At 39.9% G+C, this 17,640-nt stretch overlaps 1 protein-coding gene across 1 annotated transcript in view; it reads right to left on the bottom strand.

Moving 5' to 3' along the window:
• Positions 1-1,484, bottom strand: part of spire2 (spire-type actin nucleation factor 2) — a 95,436-nt gene extending 93,952 nt beyond the window's left edge. Inside the window, exon 1 of the mRNA XM_068049273.1 lies at positions 983-1,484. Coding sequence (XP_067905374.1) covers positions 983-1,268 — 286 coding nt within the window. The 5' untranslated portion in view covers positions 1,269-1,484. The remainder of the gene's footprint in view (positions 1-982) is intronic.
• Positions 1,485-17,640: the final 16,156 nt, after the last annotated feature.

Genomic DNA, 17,640 nt, shown 5'->3' with positions numbered 1-17,640 from the left:
ATATCAGAATCACAGAATCATACAATGCAGATCAACATTAACAAATAAATGAAGGGGAACTGCAATCCATTCAAGAAATTCAAATGGCATTCAAAAATATTATGAGGACAATATTACTGGATAATTGCTTCACGATTCCCTTCAAGACAGTTCTTGTAAGAAGTTCTTGTCTGGATCGCATCTGACAAATTTACTTCAGAATAGGTGCCAGTCTAGACAATGACTCTGCTGGAGTATTCTAAAAAGCATCCGTTAAAACATTAAACCAATAAGTTACATTGATGAGGTTAAAACAAATTGATTGCGAATATTCATATCATGTATTATTGCAAAAATATAGTAGGCTAATTAAGGAAATGGACTGGAATACATGATTTTTCATTTATTCTGTGCCAGGAATTTAAAGAATCTAGAGTTTCAAAACCTAAAACATTTTAAATAAAGCATCAACTTCTGAAGAGTTTTGCAACACACCCACAAATAAGTTAACATATTAGAAGTCTATTTGTATCCTGAAATCTATCCAACTACAATCACTCAAGGCTCACAATAGTCTCCACGAAAATTAAGGATATTTACAATAGAAATGTTTATCTTAGACCTTTATATATGGATAGCATGAAGAACAATATTTTGTTTTCACATACGTTGAGATAGTGAAGAATTTTTTTTTATATGGTGGATTTACTTTACCCCTATTGTAAAATTCTGCACTGGCTGTCCATTTCATTTGTGTAATAACTCAGTAATTACCTAGAGCTTAGGCCAACTGCTAATGAAACTACAACCTGAGCTATGTTGTTAGATGGCTAGCTTCTCTGTGGTTGTTGGGACACACAGCTATAATTATGGTATGGTTTGCTTCTCTCTAATTGTGATGATATGGGACAAGGTTAATGTTAAAGTGATAGAACTAGAAACTTATGGGTCAATGTTATCTGGTTACCTGCTGCAGTAACTAAGTGAGCAGACTGCCTCGTACCTGTAACCAGTGGCCTCTTGTCCTCCCCACATAGGGATACGGTGCCATCCCGATGCAGTAGAATGGCTGCCAGCTCCCTAACGCGGCCGATGCGCACCTGTTCCTGCGGCCAGTCTCTGTGTAAGGAGCGGCAGCATTGGTAACACACCGCCCACGCTTGCTCTTCATTGATCGGCTGCTCATAGGCTCTCAGGATCTCATCCAGAGATAAAACCTGCGGCTCCAACACATCGCCGGAGCCGGCTACTGGCTGCTGCGCTTCGCCATCACTGCCCGACCTGGCCATTTCTCCTTCGCTTTCTCATTTCTACTGCCCAACGTTTCTCCAGGTTTCCATAACAGCGAATCCCAGTCTGAGTCCGCAGCTCGACTGTCAATCAGCCGGTACCATGTGATCGCCCAGCTCCGGGCCAGCCTCCCAAACACAGCCAAATGGGAGGAGAGAAGCCAGACGACAAAAAAAAGAGAGAAACCAGGACAGCAGGCTCAGATATGAGTAAAGTGCAGCTTTCGGAAAGTATCCCGTGAACTGGCAACTTGGGGGTTGGGTGCTGGACTGGCGATAATGTTTCTTTATTCCCCCCCCCCCCCAGGCTTTACATTGTTCCGATGTAGGGTCACTGACCCGAAACGTTAACTGTTCTTCCCTTTCCACAGATGCTGCCAGACCTGCTGAGTGGTTCCAGCATTTCTTGTTTTTATTTTACATTGCGTGGGTTGCCGCTAGGTATAAATACTATATATAATACATGCAACATCATCCTTATAATCCACGGCAAAATATACAGCAATATCCTAGCAGCGAAAGTGTTTGTATTTCTAAGGCGAGAATATAACACTGCAAACACCAGGCTCCTTTGATTCCAACAGCCTTTCCCCACAGCCCACACATCTATTATTCATTTATTACACATCCATCTGCAGGATGTACCTCTTACAATCTTAGTTCCTAATCAAGGATGACCAAAACAGTACAAAAGACAAAACATAATATAACGTGGCGATTCGTTGACATTTCATTTAATATTGTTGTTTTGTAATGTCTGATCTATCTGTAACTTGAGAGTTTCGGCCTAATTGAGGAACATTGTACCCATTACTTCCTGAAATAAGTTTTTAAAAATTATCTGATTTTACTTTGAGTAGGGAGATTATCTATTGTTAGTGATAGTTTTCTGACAGCTAGGTGAATATGTACATTACAATGACAATGTGCATCTTCAATGGTGGAAAGTAGAAGCTGGTTTCACGCTGGTTATTTGTTTTGAGGTCCTGGCAATTGGAGTGTAATTGTTTTGTCTTTTTTGTGTTCCAGTGTCCTGACCTTGCTTCATATTTTGTATTACAGAAGGGCAAACGACAGGCCGAGCATCAGCAAGTCTGCTCCACACTGTGTTTATTGGAGGGGATTATTTGTAACCTGTTTAGAAACCCAATCTAGAGCCCAACTGATGAATACTCAGTAGTCTGGTTGCGTCAGATATCCCGATGCTCTCAGAATGTATGCTTTTACCGAATACACAGTTGATGAAAAATATTGTGCTGGTATAGTGCAGCAACTCTTTAAATCTCATTGCAGGATATTTACACCAATGTGCAGTGCCGTTCTCATCTAGCCCATCATTTTGCTATCTGTGAAAGCCATCTTCATCTAGAAGTTGTAGCCCTCGTCTGAATGTGTGCTTCACTTATAATCTACCCAGTATTTCCGTAATAAGATGATTCGAGTTTCACTCTCTTTCCAAAGGTACAGCGGAATGTGTCAAGTCTTGTCGGGAACTGCCTAGGTTAACCAGGCTCTCAACTCAATTGGACCAGCCTGTTTCCTTCTAAAATAAACACTGCGGTGTGGAGCTGAAGAGGGATCTCGTCACCCACGGGTGGTTAACAATCTCAGTATTCAGAGTTATGAAGATTAAAATCCTCAAACGAAGCTAGGCTTCCTATAACTACCACTGAGGGAAGAAGACAAGGTCATCACTCTATTACATCAAGAGATTGGAATTTAAGCCTTCCTATTTCCTAATGAATTCAGAGTTTAACCTGTATTTATTGCATCTTCCTGGCTTTCTTTACGGGTCCTGTCCAAATTCCAATTTTCACATCAGATATGATCACAATTTACTCAATCATGATATGTGCCAAAAATGATACGGTGTTTGCACTGCACGCTAATCTTTAACAGGTACAACGCACATGCCGCTTCCTGAGTTTAAATCGCTTTGAAGACTTCTGACACGATTACATTTGTGTGTATATGAGATGTCGTAATGATCAGAGGGCATGCAAGAGTTTTTGAACTTTACACAGTTTCACATATTATCTTTCAGAAGGGCAACGAATTGCTTCATTACTTTTTGTAAAAATGTCCAATTTTATCTGCTTTGCTGACAAAGCTCCCGACCTATCCTGGCTCCACTTTTCAACCTGAACTCCAAAAGACCCTGCGGTTTTATTTTGCTTCTCCAGTGCAATCTATTCCCAGCTGTCAATCTCTGTTTACAGACTAACTTCACAGTGCGACAGTAATGCTGATATAGAAATGTATCCTTATGTGCTCCATATTCCAATAATTTGCTTCCTTCTCCCCGCACACCCCCAAGTCTCCGAATTAAGATAAATTGTACCCTATGTTATTGCCCTTGTCATGTTGCAGCATTATGTATTATAGTGCTGCATTTTTAAAAAATTCAAATCTGCAGAAATTTGTAAAAGTATTCTTCGCAGCACCATGACTATAAATCGTTCGTGATCAAACCCAGAAATACAACAGAACTACACAATTGGACCATTGCCAACATGAGCGCGGTTAATGACTCAATTAGAATACAAACGCAAAACATCCAGCTGAGAATCTGTCACCGGGGGAAACTGCTATGCTAAACCCTTATGTAACTAAAAACAAACTGCTGTTGGACTCCATTCTGTTATCAGCTACTATATTTTAGAAAGAAAGGCTTGGATTTATATACGCCTTCTTGCAGAAAACTCTCGAAATGCTTCACCAACGATAAAGTGTAACGATTTTTTAAAAATACTCCATTTTGCGTACAAGATCCCACAAACAGCAGAAGGATGAATGGCTACTTCATTTGTTTTTTTTTTGCTTGCGTTGGTGGAGGAAGGAGTATTTGCCAGAACCCCCAAAGAACTCGCTTCTGTTCTTTGGATACCACTATGGCATTTTTAACAGACAAGTTCTCAGTTTGACAAATGCAGCACTGCCTCAGTCGTGCACTGGAGTGCCAGCCTGGATCATGTGGTCAAGCCCAGGAGTGAACCTTGAACTCAGAACCTTCTGACATGGAGGTGCTGTACTACCAACTGAGCCAAGCTGACATTATCAAAGAAACATATGTGGAAGCTATTTGTCTACCTTCAGAGAGGTCAATTGATGTATCTAATCAATCAAAATTTCAATTCCCCACAACTAATACTCTTCAACCTGACTGGCACACAATTTCAGCAAAAACATATATTTATGAGAAAATGCTTACTAGCTTTGGGTGAAATTTCTTTCAGCAAATATTCACACTGACATTTTCTACAATTACCATCTCTACTGAGGTCACTTTTAATTTAAAACTGTTGTGGAAATCTATGTGCCATAATTTTTACAAAAGATTTGAAATTTTGAAAGCAATACGTCAATGCAAATATTTGTTTAAGCTTATTTTCATTCTGCTCAATTTTTACCAGTTATGCATTATTATGTGGGTTGAAGATAACAATCATTAGAAGTAAAGTGTGCGTCTAGGGAAGTCATTAATCAGAGAGATAATAAAATATTTAATTATTGTTAAGAACAGCTATGGTTTTGGGGTTCTTCCAAGCTCCTCATCTCACTCACTCCACCAGATTTTTTTAATTCTTTCATGGGATGTGGGCATTGCTGGCAAGGACAGCACAGGTTGCCCATCCCTAATTGCCTTACTAGGCCATTTTGAGGGCAGTCAAGAGTCAACCACATTGCTGTGGGTCTGGAATCACATGTAGGCCAGACCTGGTAAGGACAGCAGATTTCCTTACCTAAAGGACATTAGTGAAGCAGATGGGTTTTTTACGACAAGCAATGATAGTTTCATAGCACCATTACTGAGACGAGCTTTCAATTTCAGATTTTCTTTTAGTAATTGAATTTAAATTCCACCAGCTGCCATGGTGGGATTTAAACCCATGTCCCCATGAAATTAGCCTGAACCTCTGGATTATTAACCCAGTGACATTACCACTTTGCCATTGTCTCCACTTTGCTCCTGAACTGCTGAGATCTGTCTCCTCACCCAGCAAATGGAACAGATGGAACCTGACCAAGCTCTATTGAGAAAAAGTAAGAGCTCCAACTTGGAATTGGTACAGTAAATAGATTTAATTAAATTAGAAGACTGAAGGTCATGAATGTGTTATGAGAGTCGAATTATATCTTTCAGCATTCCAAAGTTAGTAACTAGGAAAATGTAATGAGAGTTAACCCTTTCCATTCCAACATTTGTGAAGTAACACACAGGATTTTCAAAGTTGATGGACTGAAAGACCTGTTTCTGTTTTGTAAAGTTTTATGATTTCATGGTGTTTTCTGTAGATTTCTAATCTCAGCTATCACGAATTAAACCAAAAAAAAATTAGGAAACAGTTCTTTAATTTTTTTCCCAATATCTATCTTTTCTGTGGGTGGATGAATGATGTGTGACTCCAGAATGGAAGGTAGGGAGGTACAATAATTCCAGGAACAGCTCTGGCTGATGTTATTTTTAGCGTTGTTGGCAAGGTAGCAGGAGAATACAACTCTGTCATAAACAATATAATATTTTTGAGGTTTCTGAAAAGTTACATTTCTACCTGAAGATCTAATGGGAAACAATTCAAAGCCTGTAATGTATTCACTACCTGATGCCAGGTTTGATATTGTGAAGTTCACAGTAAACTTACATTTCATTACCTGTCTGGATACTCCAAGTTGGGAAGCTGGTTTAAGGAACATCAGAACAGGATAGGCCAATTAGTCTTTCAATCCTGTTCCACCATTTAATAAGATCATGGCTGATCCATGAGCTAACTGCATAAATCCATATTTGCCCCATATCCTTAATACCTTTGGTTAACAGAAATCTATCAATCTCAGATTTAAAATTAAAAGTTGACCCAGCATCAGCTGTCACTTGCAGGAGAGAATTCCAAACCTCTACCACTTGGTGTGTAAAAGTGTTTCCTAAGTTCACTCCTGAAAGGCCTGGCTTTAATTTTTGGGCTATGTCCTCTAGATTCCCCAGCCAGTGGAAATAGTTTCCATCTACCCTCAGTTCCCCTTAATATCTTAAAAACTATCAACCTTCAATCTCCTAAATTCCAGAGAATACAATCTTAGTTTGTGTAATCTCTCCTTGTAATTTAACCCTTGGAGTCCACGTGTCATTAAAGTGAATTTACACTGCACTCCCTCCAAGGCCAATATGTCCTTCCTAAGGTGGTACCAGAACTGAGCATAGTATGAGCTGTGGTCTAACTAGGGCTTTGTATATCTGCAGTATAGCTTCTAACCCTTTGTATTCCAGTCCTCTAGATATAAAGGCCAGCACTCCATTAGCCTTTTAGATTTTTTGTACCTGTCTATAACATTTAAATGATCTATGTGCATGGATCCCTAAGTCTCTTTGGACTTCCAGTGCTTCTAGCTTTTCACCAAAAAGACTTGAATTTATATAGTGCCTTTCATGACCACCGGATGTCACAAAGTGCTTTGCAACCAATGAAGTGGAGTCACTGTTGTAATTTAGGAAATGCAGCAGACCATTTGCACAAAGCAAGCTCCCACAAACAGCAATGTGCTAATGACCAGATAATTTTTTTTGTGATGTTGAGTGAGGGATAAATATTGGCCATGACACTGGGAATAACTCCTCTGCTCTTCTTCGAAATATGCCTTGAATCTTTACATGAACCTGAGAGAACAGAAGAGGCCTCAGTTTTACGTCTCACCCAAAAGACGGCACCTCTGGCAGTGCAACACTCCATCAGTACTGCACTGGAGTGTCAGCCTTGATTTTTGTGCATGCAACCTTCTGACTTAGAGGTGAGGGTGCCACAGCTGACAATGTCACCTTTTAAAAAAAAACCCTGATCTATCCTTTTTAGGTCTAAAGTGGGCAACCTCACACTTGCCTACATTGAAATCTATTCGTCACAGATTTTTCCTATTAATATTGTTGTAATTTTATGCTTTCATCTACACTGCTTACAATGCCGCCTATCTTTGTGCCATTGGAAAACTTGGAAATGTGGCTTTTTATCCTATCATCCAAGTCGTTAATAAATATAATGAATAGTTGTGACACAAACACAGATCTCTTTGGCACGCCATTAGTCACATCCTGCCAATTAGACTACCTGTCCATTGTAGATTTTCAAATGAAACACCCAATTTAAAGTGCTCACTTCAAAGTGGTGGCTGGTGCTTGGTCTCTGTTGTGTTATTGAATTCCCAACACAAATGTACCAAACACTCTCAGGATGAATGACAAGTTGAATGAAGGGCTCTTTATTACAAAATAACAGAATTGCAGGACAGCTCTAAGATACACATGCTGACTGTTGACTAACACTTCTCCAACTGTTATATATTACATGTTGGCTTGCATCACTTCCTGTGATGATGTATACCAAACTATTTACATATTCAACAGTGTGTTAACTAGTTCTCAAGCAGTTAAAGCAATATCACAATATCCCCCTTTCCTTGAATGGAAATATCATAAATTATAAGCTGTGTACATAATGAAATAGGATAATTGTGAACAATAATTACACGTGTTGACTCTCAGTCATTAATCAAGTGTCTCAGGTGGTCAGCAGACTCAATGTGATCTTGTAACTGTGAAACTTTGCTGAGATCTGCAATTGTCAATTCTTTTCTCTTGACTCATAGGTTTGAATTGACAATTAGCTTGTACTTGAATGTTGTACGTGTCGCTTTCCTGAACTCCATTCTTAGGACTTGAATGTGAACGTCTTCTTAATGCTACAGGAGTGTCAGGTATAATGTTGTTGGATAACTCTCTCAGCTGACACCTATTCCTTCTGATCATCGCTCCATTCAGGGTGGGTACCTCGTATAACTTTGGCTCATTACAAATCTTGGCACTTAGGCAGGAACCATGTCTTCTCTTGCAGGTGGATCACTCTGACCTTTTGTCCAATCTGTAGAGGAGGTAACTCCATGCCTGCATGCTTGTCATGTATGATTTTCATTTTTTTCTTGTCTTGCCAGTAATTTGTCTTGGACTGATGATCTGATCAAGTGATGACTGGGAAGAATTGTCCTTAATTGCCTTCTGAACATGATCTCTGCCAGGGAAGGTAATCCTGTGTATAGGGGTGTTGCTCATAGGTGCAACATTGCTATTTGGATGTCTTGATTAATTTTGAAATGACTTTACTGTCCGCACCATTCTTTCTGGCAGACCTGGGATAGTGTGATGATAATGTAATAAGATTTACAGCCCACTTTGCACACGTCCTGTACTTTGCACCATTATCTGACACTATCTCCTCTGGGGAACCAAAAAGAATAAAAACAGCTACCGATGTGCTTAATGTATCCCTCAGTTGGCAAACGATGGAAATTTGGAGAAGTAGTCGGTGATGAGTAGAAAGTCATCACCTCTGATGTTAAATATGTCAGTGGCTATTCTTGACCATGGATGTGATGGAACATCATGAGGATGAAGTGACTCTCTGTGTTGTCTTGGTTGATGCTCTTGGCATGCATCACACGTCCTCACTGCTCATTCTGTGTCTTTCTTGATTCCTGACCAATAAACTGTTTCACGTGCAAGTCGTCTTGACTTTTCAAAGCCCATGTGACCTTGATGTTAATGTGTACGGATATCCTGATGAAGTGTTTTTGGAATAAACACTTGTCTACCTTTGAAAAAAACAAAGCATTTACCAAATAGGTATATATGAAATCTGGTGATACCAAATGCCAGTGTTAATGTTTCTCGTTTTTTGTTCAAATAGTTCGCTTGAGAACAAATTTTTGAAACTGAATTACCTTCTTTTAATAGACATGCTCTGAGATCCTTTTGTGAAGCATCTACCTCAAGTTTAGTTTCTTTCCTTGGATCATAATATTACAAACATGCTTCAGCAGAAAGTGACTGTTTTAACAAATCGAATGCGTGATGATCTGTGTGCCACAAGAATGGTGTATCTTTCTTGAAGTTTGCGCAGTGATGATGCTTTCTCAGAGAAATTCAAGATATATGGTACTAAAAAGTTAAATAAACCCAAACATCTTTGTAAATCTTCCTTGTCTTGAGGAGTCAGCATTGATTGTACATCCTCAAACTTTACTGGATCCAGATGTATTCAGTGTCAGAGTAGATTGAGCCAAAAAAGTTAGTGTGGCTCACATTAAAAACACACTTTTTGCTTTTAAACACAAGACCTTCTCTTCTGACTGTCTCCATTAAGATGTGAAGATTCTTGTCATGCTCTTCCTTGGTCTTTCCCATGGCTGCAATGTCATCTGCAATGCAAACACATCCAGGAACACTCTCAGTAATGCAATCCATATGCTGTTGGAACAGGTCTTGACTTACTGACAGACCAAATGGTAACTGTAAAAAGGAATACCTCCAAAATGGTGTTCTAAAAGTTGTTAGTTCCTGTGAATCTTCAGAAAGGTGGACTGACCAGTATTCATGTTTTGTGTCCAACTTCGAGAAAAACTTGGCTCTTACAAACCTTGGATTTAACTGTTCCAAAGTAGAAATTTTGTGAGGACATCTTTTGAGTGCTCGGTTCAATCTTCTAGGATCTAGACATACTCTGATGGTACAACCTTACTTGATTACAGCAGTTATAGAACTACATCAATCAGTACATTGCTGAACACGGTGAATAATCCCTTGTCGTTCCATTGTGTCAAGCTCAGCTTTTAGCTTGCCTTTTTATGTAGACACTGTATTTCAGTGGTGGATCTATGCAGGGAACTGCACTGTCTTTCAGATGAAGAACAGCATCTCCGATAAAACTGCCCACAGTGTCAAATCTGTCCGGGTACTTCTGTTGCAAATCCTGAATAGACTCAATGGGATCACATTTGCCTTGATTGTCTAGCTTTGCTGATCACGTGAACTGTCATGATCCAGAATTCACTGCATTGTAGTAAACCTGCTACTGCTTGACCATTGGTGTCAACTAAATTGACTTGTGGTGACCATGCAGAATTTCCATATCTGCACTTCAACATTAATGTTCCCACCTAGCTGATTGGTGAACCAATATATGCAGTGAGTCTTGTTGGCTGTAACATAGACTCCCACCTCGCTAGGTACATATCCTTTAGTATCCAAAGTGGAAAAATGGCGCTTTCCCCAGTATCTAGCTTGAGTCGTAGCTTGTGCTTGCCACTCTTGTTCGGACTTATGATTTTGACTGTAGTGAAGGCTTCCAATTGTTTGATTGCATCCACGTGGTGTGTGACTGGCACTGCGCGGAAAGCTTGTTCACTTTAGTGCTTTCTTTGCTGTCCAGGTCTTTGCCTACCTCATGGACATGCTTGTGCTTAAACTGGTATTTGGTGAGCTCTTTTTATTCTTGCTACTATGCGGTGTCTGTTTCTTATTGAGCTGTGGCTTCTGACTGGTTCTTCACTGCCTGATTTTCCACACAGTATTTCCCAGTCTCTCTGTAGACCACATGTCTTGCAGGTATCTCTCAATGCAGGACAGCTTCTTAGCTGATGCAGGAGACATACTTGCCACACCACACCATGCCCTGTTGAGATGTCTTGACTACCTCACCTTTGGCGTTGCAGACCAAGCACTTGTATGCATTGCCTGTTGGCAGATATGGCTTCGTACTTCCTGCTGTCCTGGAGGAGACTGTTGGTGTTGTATCCTTTATCCTCATCAAGATGATCTTTCTGGAACGCCTCGATTGGAACCTTCTAGTTCATCGCTGGGTATTTTGTGGTCATGGTGCCAAAACTTCTTGTTTACAAGAATTCTCTTGCCAGAGCTTTCCCCTTTACTTATTTTTTTTTTAATAGCTTTCCTTGAAGGACAAACCAATGCAGGCCTGCTGTGCCTGCAGTGTTGGACCTCTGCCACATACTGAATTTTATGGCTACAGCATGGGCTTTCAGCCTTTGCTGGGGGAGACTCAGCCCATGAACCTCTTTTGATGGGAAAACCACGACACATAATGGCTTTGCAGTACAGCCTCTCTTTTGTTTTTTTGAACCTGATTCTGCTTTTCTTGCTGGCTACTGTTCGAATAAACTACCCCCTTCATTTACTCACACTCTCCTGGAGTACTGATTTTTGAGGATGGTCTTCAAATCTAACCCTATGTTGTGCCGCTGCTGCTTCCTTCAGCAATCTGCAGTGTTTATGGCTTTCCACGGGAGAAACTGTTGTCCTCGATGTCACTGTTGTGATCCACGTCGAACACCGAGTTCCTCTGCATCACTGCTACCCTGTTGTGTTCCGCTGTTATTGAGTTCTCAACACAAATGCACCAAACACTCTGAGGATGAATGGTAAGTTGAATGAAGGATTCTTTATTACAAAATAACAGAATTACAGGGGAGCTCTAAGATACACGTGCTGACTGTTGACTAACACTGCTCCAATTGTGATATCATATTTTGGCTTGCATGTATACTAAACTACTTTGTGACAAAAACCACACCTGCCAAAATGAGACATATTAATTTCGCCATATGGAACATTACTTTTGAACTGGTACTGGACATTGAAATAACTTGTTTAAAAAGACCACAGAACAGTGGCTGAGAACATGGCTGCACATGTGCATTCTAAAAGACAGTTGCATGTAGAGACAATGCGAGTACTCCCTGATTCAATTAGCCAGATGGGCTTTGTCAATAGTGATGATCAAGAGACATTGAATGTGTCGAAGCCAGCATTTCACGCCCCCCCCCCACTTAGCTTGGTGGAATCCACAAACCTCGTAGGTGAGGCTGCGCCAAACAAGGAGCTCGTCATATGACTAATCTGCTGGCCAACCTGGATCTTTTTGAATTGTGCTCACAGAACAGTTTGGAAGAGATTGCAATTGAACTTCAAGAAGAGAGCACTCCCTCTCTCTAAATCTCTCTCTCTCTCGCAAAGTTCCAAGGACCCACAGAAGTAACTTAAGCCTCAAGACAGAAGACCAGCGAAACAAGTTTGAAAGTGTGCACTGGACCCTAATGAGAACGGCATAACTTAACTTCAATCAAAGACTCTACATCCAACTCAAAACCAGCAACTGAATTTCCATCTACTACTTCAAACCTTCCCCCCTGTAATTATTTCTCCTCCTCTGTCTCTATTTGCATGTGCTTTTATCGTGTATGCGTGCTAGCGTGGTTGCGTCACGTATTTTTAGTAGTTTTAACTGAGTTAGAGTTTTAAGGTTAATAAACTTACACCTTTCTTGTTTAAATCTGAGAAAACCTGTCTGGTTGATTTCTTTGCAATCACAATTAGAGAGCAGTGAGCAAGGACTCACTGAGGGGAAGCTAAAAACACTGTGGTTTAAAAGTTAAACCATGCTATGGACAAACCAGGAAAAGGCTGAGAGGGGAGCCCTAGACCCCTTTCTCACCTGGTCGTAACAATTTACATATTCAACGGTATGTTAACTAGTACTCAAACAGTTAAAGCAATATCACAACAGTCTCCACATTACATAGATGGTGTGCTCTATTAGTTCTAAAATGCCATGTCATTTTTAGTGAGGTGACTTATGGAAGTGGAATGTTTCAGTTTAGAGAAAATGAATCTTTGCTGATCATGGCCCATAGCAACATAGCCAACAGGTTTGTTAGCTTCAAGAACAGGTTAGTACATCTGCCAGAAGTTAGGGACTGATTCATTTGTTGTCTATCCAATCTGAAGTAGCAAATTCCCACCTCATGAAGATAAGAAGAGAAAAACAAAATAAAACTATTAATAAAATGTTACAACTAGTCTTGTAAATCAAAGCTGCTTAATCCATCAGAATGTAGAAATTAGTAAAATACTAAAAGAATGATCAATTTTATTTTATTTTAAATTGGCCTTGCATTTTCCTCTTCAAATTCCCCTTGCCAAGACAAATCCTATTCTGGAGGGTGGAGTTCCTCAAGTGCTGTCACTTTGGTATTTGGATTGAAGATGGCACTTTAGTAAGGCAGAAACATTTTGTTTCTCTGCAACTCCCCATCGATCAAGGCAACTGAAAACTTAAGAATATAATTTAGGTGGGTGGATACAACCAAAGTACAGTCAGCACTCAAATACACAACTTTTTGGTCACAAGAAAAGCAAAAGGAATTCATCATTAAAGTCCCATTAGACCTCTTAAGTTTGAGGTCCTGCTTGTAATGAATAAAAGTAAAACATAGAACGAGCCTTGAACAGAGAAATTTTAATCTGGTGGTGGGGGGGGGGTGGGGGGGAGCAACTGTAAGGTTGAATAGGGAAAATCACAAAACATGGAATTCAATGAACAATCAATCCAAGGAAGGGTAAGATATAAACAGTGATTTGCATTACCATGATTGCAAAATGTTTTCAGTTATTTCTGCATGCAGTCGCAGCCTTAGATGCAAACAGTACATAGTGGAAATCTGTATAGAGGTACACAGCTCCATACACAAAAGAAATTTGTATAGACAGTGCTAATCTGTTTAGACAGTAAAAATCTACAGAGAGTGGGAATCTGTATATATAATAAAGATCTACATACTGTAGTGGATGTTAAAATGGAGACTTAGTAAAAGATGAAGATTCAGACTGGTTTAAAAATGAGCTTCCTCACTGTCAATTACCTTTGAGGAAACATTTTATTTTAATTGGTATGTAAGGTTGTAATTGGTATGTGAGGTCATTGCAGTAACAACTGTGTTACATGATCTGTAAATATTTTTGATATATATAATTACACCTCACTTGAGTACATGGCAGGCACTAGCAGAGTGAGTACAAATCAGGATTTAAGCTGATGATTGCCAGTCAAATACATTTAGCTACTTTTTGCAAAATGTTTATTTTAGTTAATTTGCTAACAAATGAGATTCAACAGACAATGAGATGCAATAGGTATCTTACAACAAAAAGTATCATAAGCTACTGTGAATTACAGAATGAACTGCTAATCAGAGCACTTCAGAAGTGGTTTACAAATGGAAGCACACTGTGATAAAAATCACTGCCTTAAGAGCTGGAGTGAATGACTGCAGGGAGGTGGAAGTTCCAATAACATCTCGCCAACTATAATAACAAGGATCTACTTACATAATGGAATAAAAAGTTTTGACAATGCTCATTAATGGAAAAATAAACTGAATTTCACAAAATAAGTGAGGATATAGTTTTCAGATTGATGTGCAGTCTTTATTTCCTCATCAGAACAAGTAGCCAAAAAGCCAGACCTTCCCTAGATTTGCTTGTGTTAGAAATGAGCTTGATATCACCAGACATACCCCACTTGCCTGGATGGGAGCAGCTCAACACCATCCAAGACAAAGTAGCCCACTTGATTGGCATCCCAGTTAACCATCACCACTGTCCTCGCTGGTCTACATCGGCTTCCGATCTCCCAACATCTCAAATTTAAATTTCTCATCCTTCGGTTTAAACCTTTTCATGACGTCACACTGAAGGAGATTGACATTTTAGGAGGGAAACTCGTCTGATGTTAAATTTATCTCACAAACAAAATAGTAGTACATACGTATTGCTTGTGGAATAAATGTAACACATGGTTTCTTCGATTTTTAGAGTTCAGCGCCTGTCAAGTGTTTTAGTGGTCACAGTATCAGTGATTTAGAGGTCAGTGGATTGACTACAATGGAAGACCAGCTGGGACGCATTGCCTGCACATGCTGTTCGTGTGTCCTGGATAATCACATATGCAGGAAGTGCCGCCAGTTGCTCAAGTTCAAGCTCCAAGTATCAGAACTTGAGGAGAGTCAGGAGTCACTGCAGTATGCCCGGGAGTTGAGAGCTTCCTCGAATGTACGTTCCAGGATGTGGTGACCCCACAGCTACAGAAACTGCTGGAGGTGAGGGAATAGGTGACCATGAGACAGGATAGGGAGAAAACACAAACAGTGCAGGAATCCCCCAAGCAAGTGGCACTCGCTAACCGGTTTTCAGGTTCCCAAAAGAAATTGACCAACTATCTGTTTCCATCATTTGCATTGTTCTTGCTTTTTTTGTTTGAAGAAATAGCATCACTTCCTTTCAACTAAAAGGAGAATTCAGATTCATTGCTGAACCTTGCATGAAAAACATTTTGCAAAGAAGGACAATTGAGTGGATACCTTTACAGCATAGAGGAGTACAGCGCAGCACATTACCTAGTTCCAGTCTCAACCTTTAAATCGAGTCTACAGCACAGAAACTGGCCAATCGGCCCAACTAGTCCATGCAACCATTTATGCTCCACACAAGCCTCCTCCCACCCTTCTTCTTCTATTCATACGAGTATACCCTTTTATTACTTTCTTCCTCATGTGCAAATCCAGCTTACCCTTAAAAGCATCTATGCTATTTGCTTCAATTACTCCTTCTGGTAAGGCTCATGGAATTAGGGCCCTAATATTAGCATGGATTGAGGATTGGCTAATGGATGGAAAACAGTGAGTAGAAATAAATGGGTCATTTTCAGGTTGGCAGGTTGCAACTAATTGAGCAGTGCTTTGATCTCAGCTATTTACAATCTATAACGAAGACTCAGATGAGGGGACCAAGTGTAATATATCCAAGTTTGCTGATGATACAAAGCTAGGCCCGAAAGTAAGTTGTGTGGAGGACGCAAAAAGGTTGCAAAAGGATGTAGTGTGGTTAATTGATTAGAGAAGGACGTAGCAGATGAAGTATGATGTTGGGAAATGTGAAATTATCGACGTTGGTGGGAAGAAAGAAAAAGTTGAATATTTTTTGAAAGGTGAGAGACTGGTAAATGCTGTTATTCAGAGGAATTTGGGGTCCTTGTACCTGAATCACAAAGTTAACATGCAGATACAGCAAGCAATTCGGAAGCCTTTATTACAAGGGAGTTGGAGTACAGGAGTAAGGAACTCTTGCTGCAATTATATAGAGCTTTGACGAGACCATATCTGGAGTAATGTATACAGTTTGGGTCTCTTTACCTAAGGAAAGATAGAAAGACATACTTGCCTTGGTGGGAAGGGGGGCGGGGGCGGTGGTCCAATGAAGGTTCACTAGATTGATTCTTGGGATGAGAGGGCGAGCATATGAGGGAAAATTGAGTAGAATGGGCCTATATTCTCTGGAGTTTAGAAAAATGAGAGTTGATCTCATTGAAATGTATTAAATTCTTAAGAGTTTAACAGGGTAGATACTGAAAGGCTATTTCCCTTGGATGGAAAGTCTAGAATGAGTAGTCATAATCTCAGGATAAGGAGTCAACCATTTAGCACAGATGAGGAGAAATTTCTTTACTCAGAGGGTTGTGAATCTTTGGAATTCTCTACCCCAGGGGGCTGTGGATGCTCAGTGGATAAATATATTTAAAACTGAGAGCGATTAGATTTTTGAGCACTAAGGCAATCAAGCGATATAGGGATAGGGCAGGAAAATGGAGTTGATGTAGAAGTTCAGTCATGATCTTATTGAATGGCAGAGCAGGCTCAATGGGCCCGATGGTCTATTTAATTTGTAGCTAGTGATTCATTCTTAGACTCTTTGGATAAAGAAGTTTCTCCTGAATTCCTTGTAGGATTTATTACTGACTAATTTATAGTTATGACCTCTTGATTTGGTGTCTACCATAAATGGAAATCTTTCCTCCACTTCTACCATATCAAACCCTTTGATTATCTTAAAGAGCTCCAACAGGTTACCCCTTAGCCTTCTATTTTCCAGGGAAAAGAGCACCAGTCTGTTCAGCCTTTGATAGTTATAAGCTCTCAGTTCTCGTATCATTCTGCATTCTCAATAATACCTCTATACACTTTATAAAATATGGAGACCAGAAATTGTGCACAGCACTCCCAAAGTGAATTAACTAAGGTTCTATACGAGATTAACATAAATCCTCTGCTTTTCAATTATATTGTTTCAGAAATTAACCACAGTGCTTTGTTCGCTTTTTAAAAATAGCCTTATTAACAGATGTGATTACGTTTAGAGATTTGTTTAGACAAGAGTTACTAGGGTTGTCAATTCCAAGTGATTTAATCGTTAAAAGTTGTGAAAACTGAGCAAAAACATATATTAGTGTTATTTTTCTCTTGATTCAATACATCAGCTAAAAATTCTGGAAGTTAACTTTATTGTCTCCCCTAGTTGGGTGACTATTCCGCCCCTGTATACGGTATAGTACCTTCACAACGGGCAGGCATATTTTCCATGAGTACTACGGTAAGGAAGGGGGATATCTGTTGTTGGATAAAATGAGAGTAAACGATAATCTAAGAGCGAAGTACAAAGAAAGTCCTCATTAGGGAACTCCTCTTTGCTGACGATGCTGCTTTAACATCTCACACTGAAGAGTGCCTGCAGAGTCTCATCGACAGGTTTGCGGCTGCCCTCAATGAATTTGGCCTAACCATCAGCCTCAAGAAAATGAACATCATGGGGCAGGACGTCAGAAATGCTCCATCCATCAATATTGGCGACCACGCTCTGGAA

The sequence above is a fragment of the Heterodontus francisci genome, chromosome 17 (assembly GCF_036365525.1).
Source record: "Heterodontus francisci isolate sHetFra1 chromosome 17, sHetFra1.hap1, whole genome shotgun sequence".
NCBI lineage: Eukaryota > Metazoa > Chordata > Chondrichthyes > Heterodontiformes > Heterodontidae > Heterodontus > Heterodontus francisci.
Note: the sequence above shows the minus strand (reverse complement) of the source record. Positions and strands in the feature narration are given on the sequence as shown.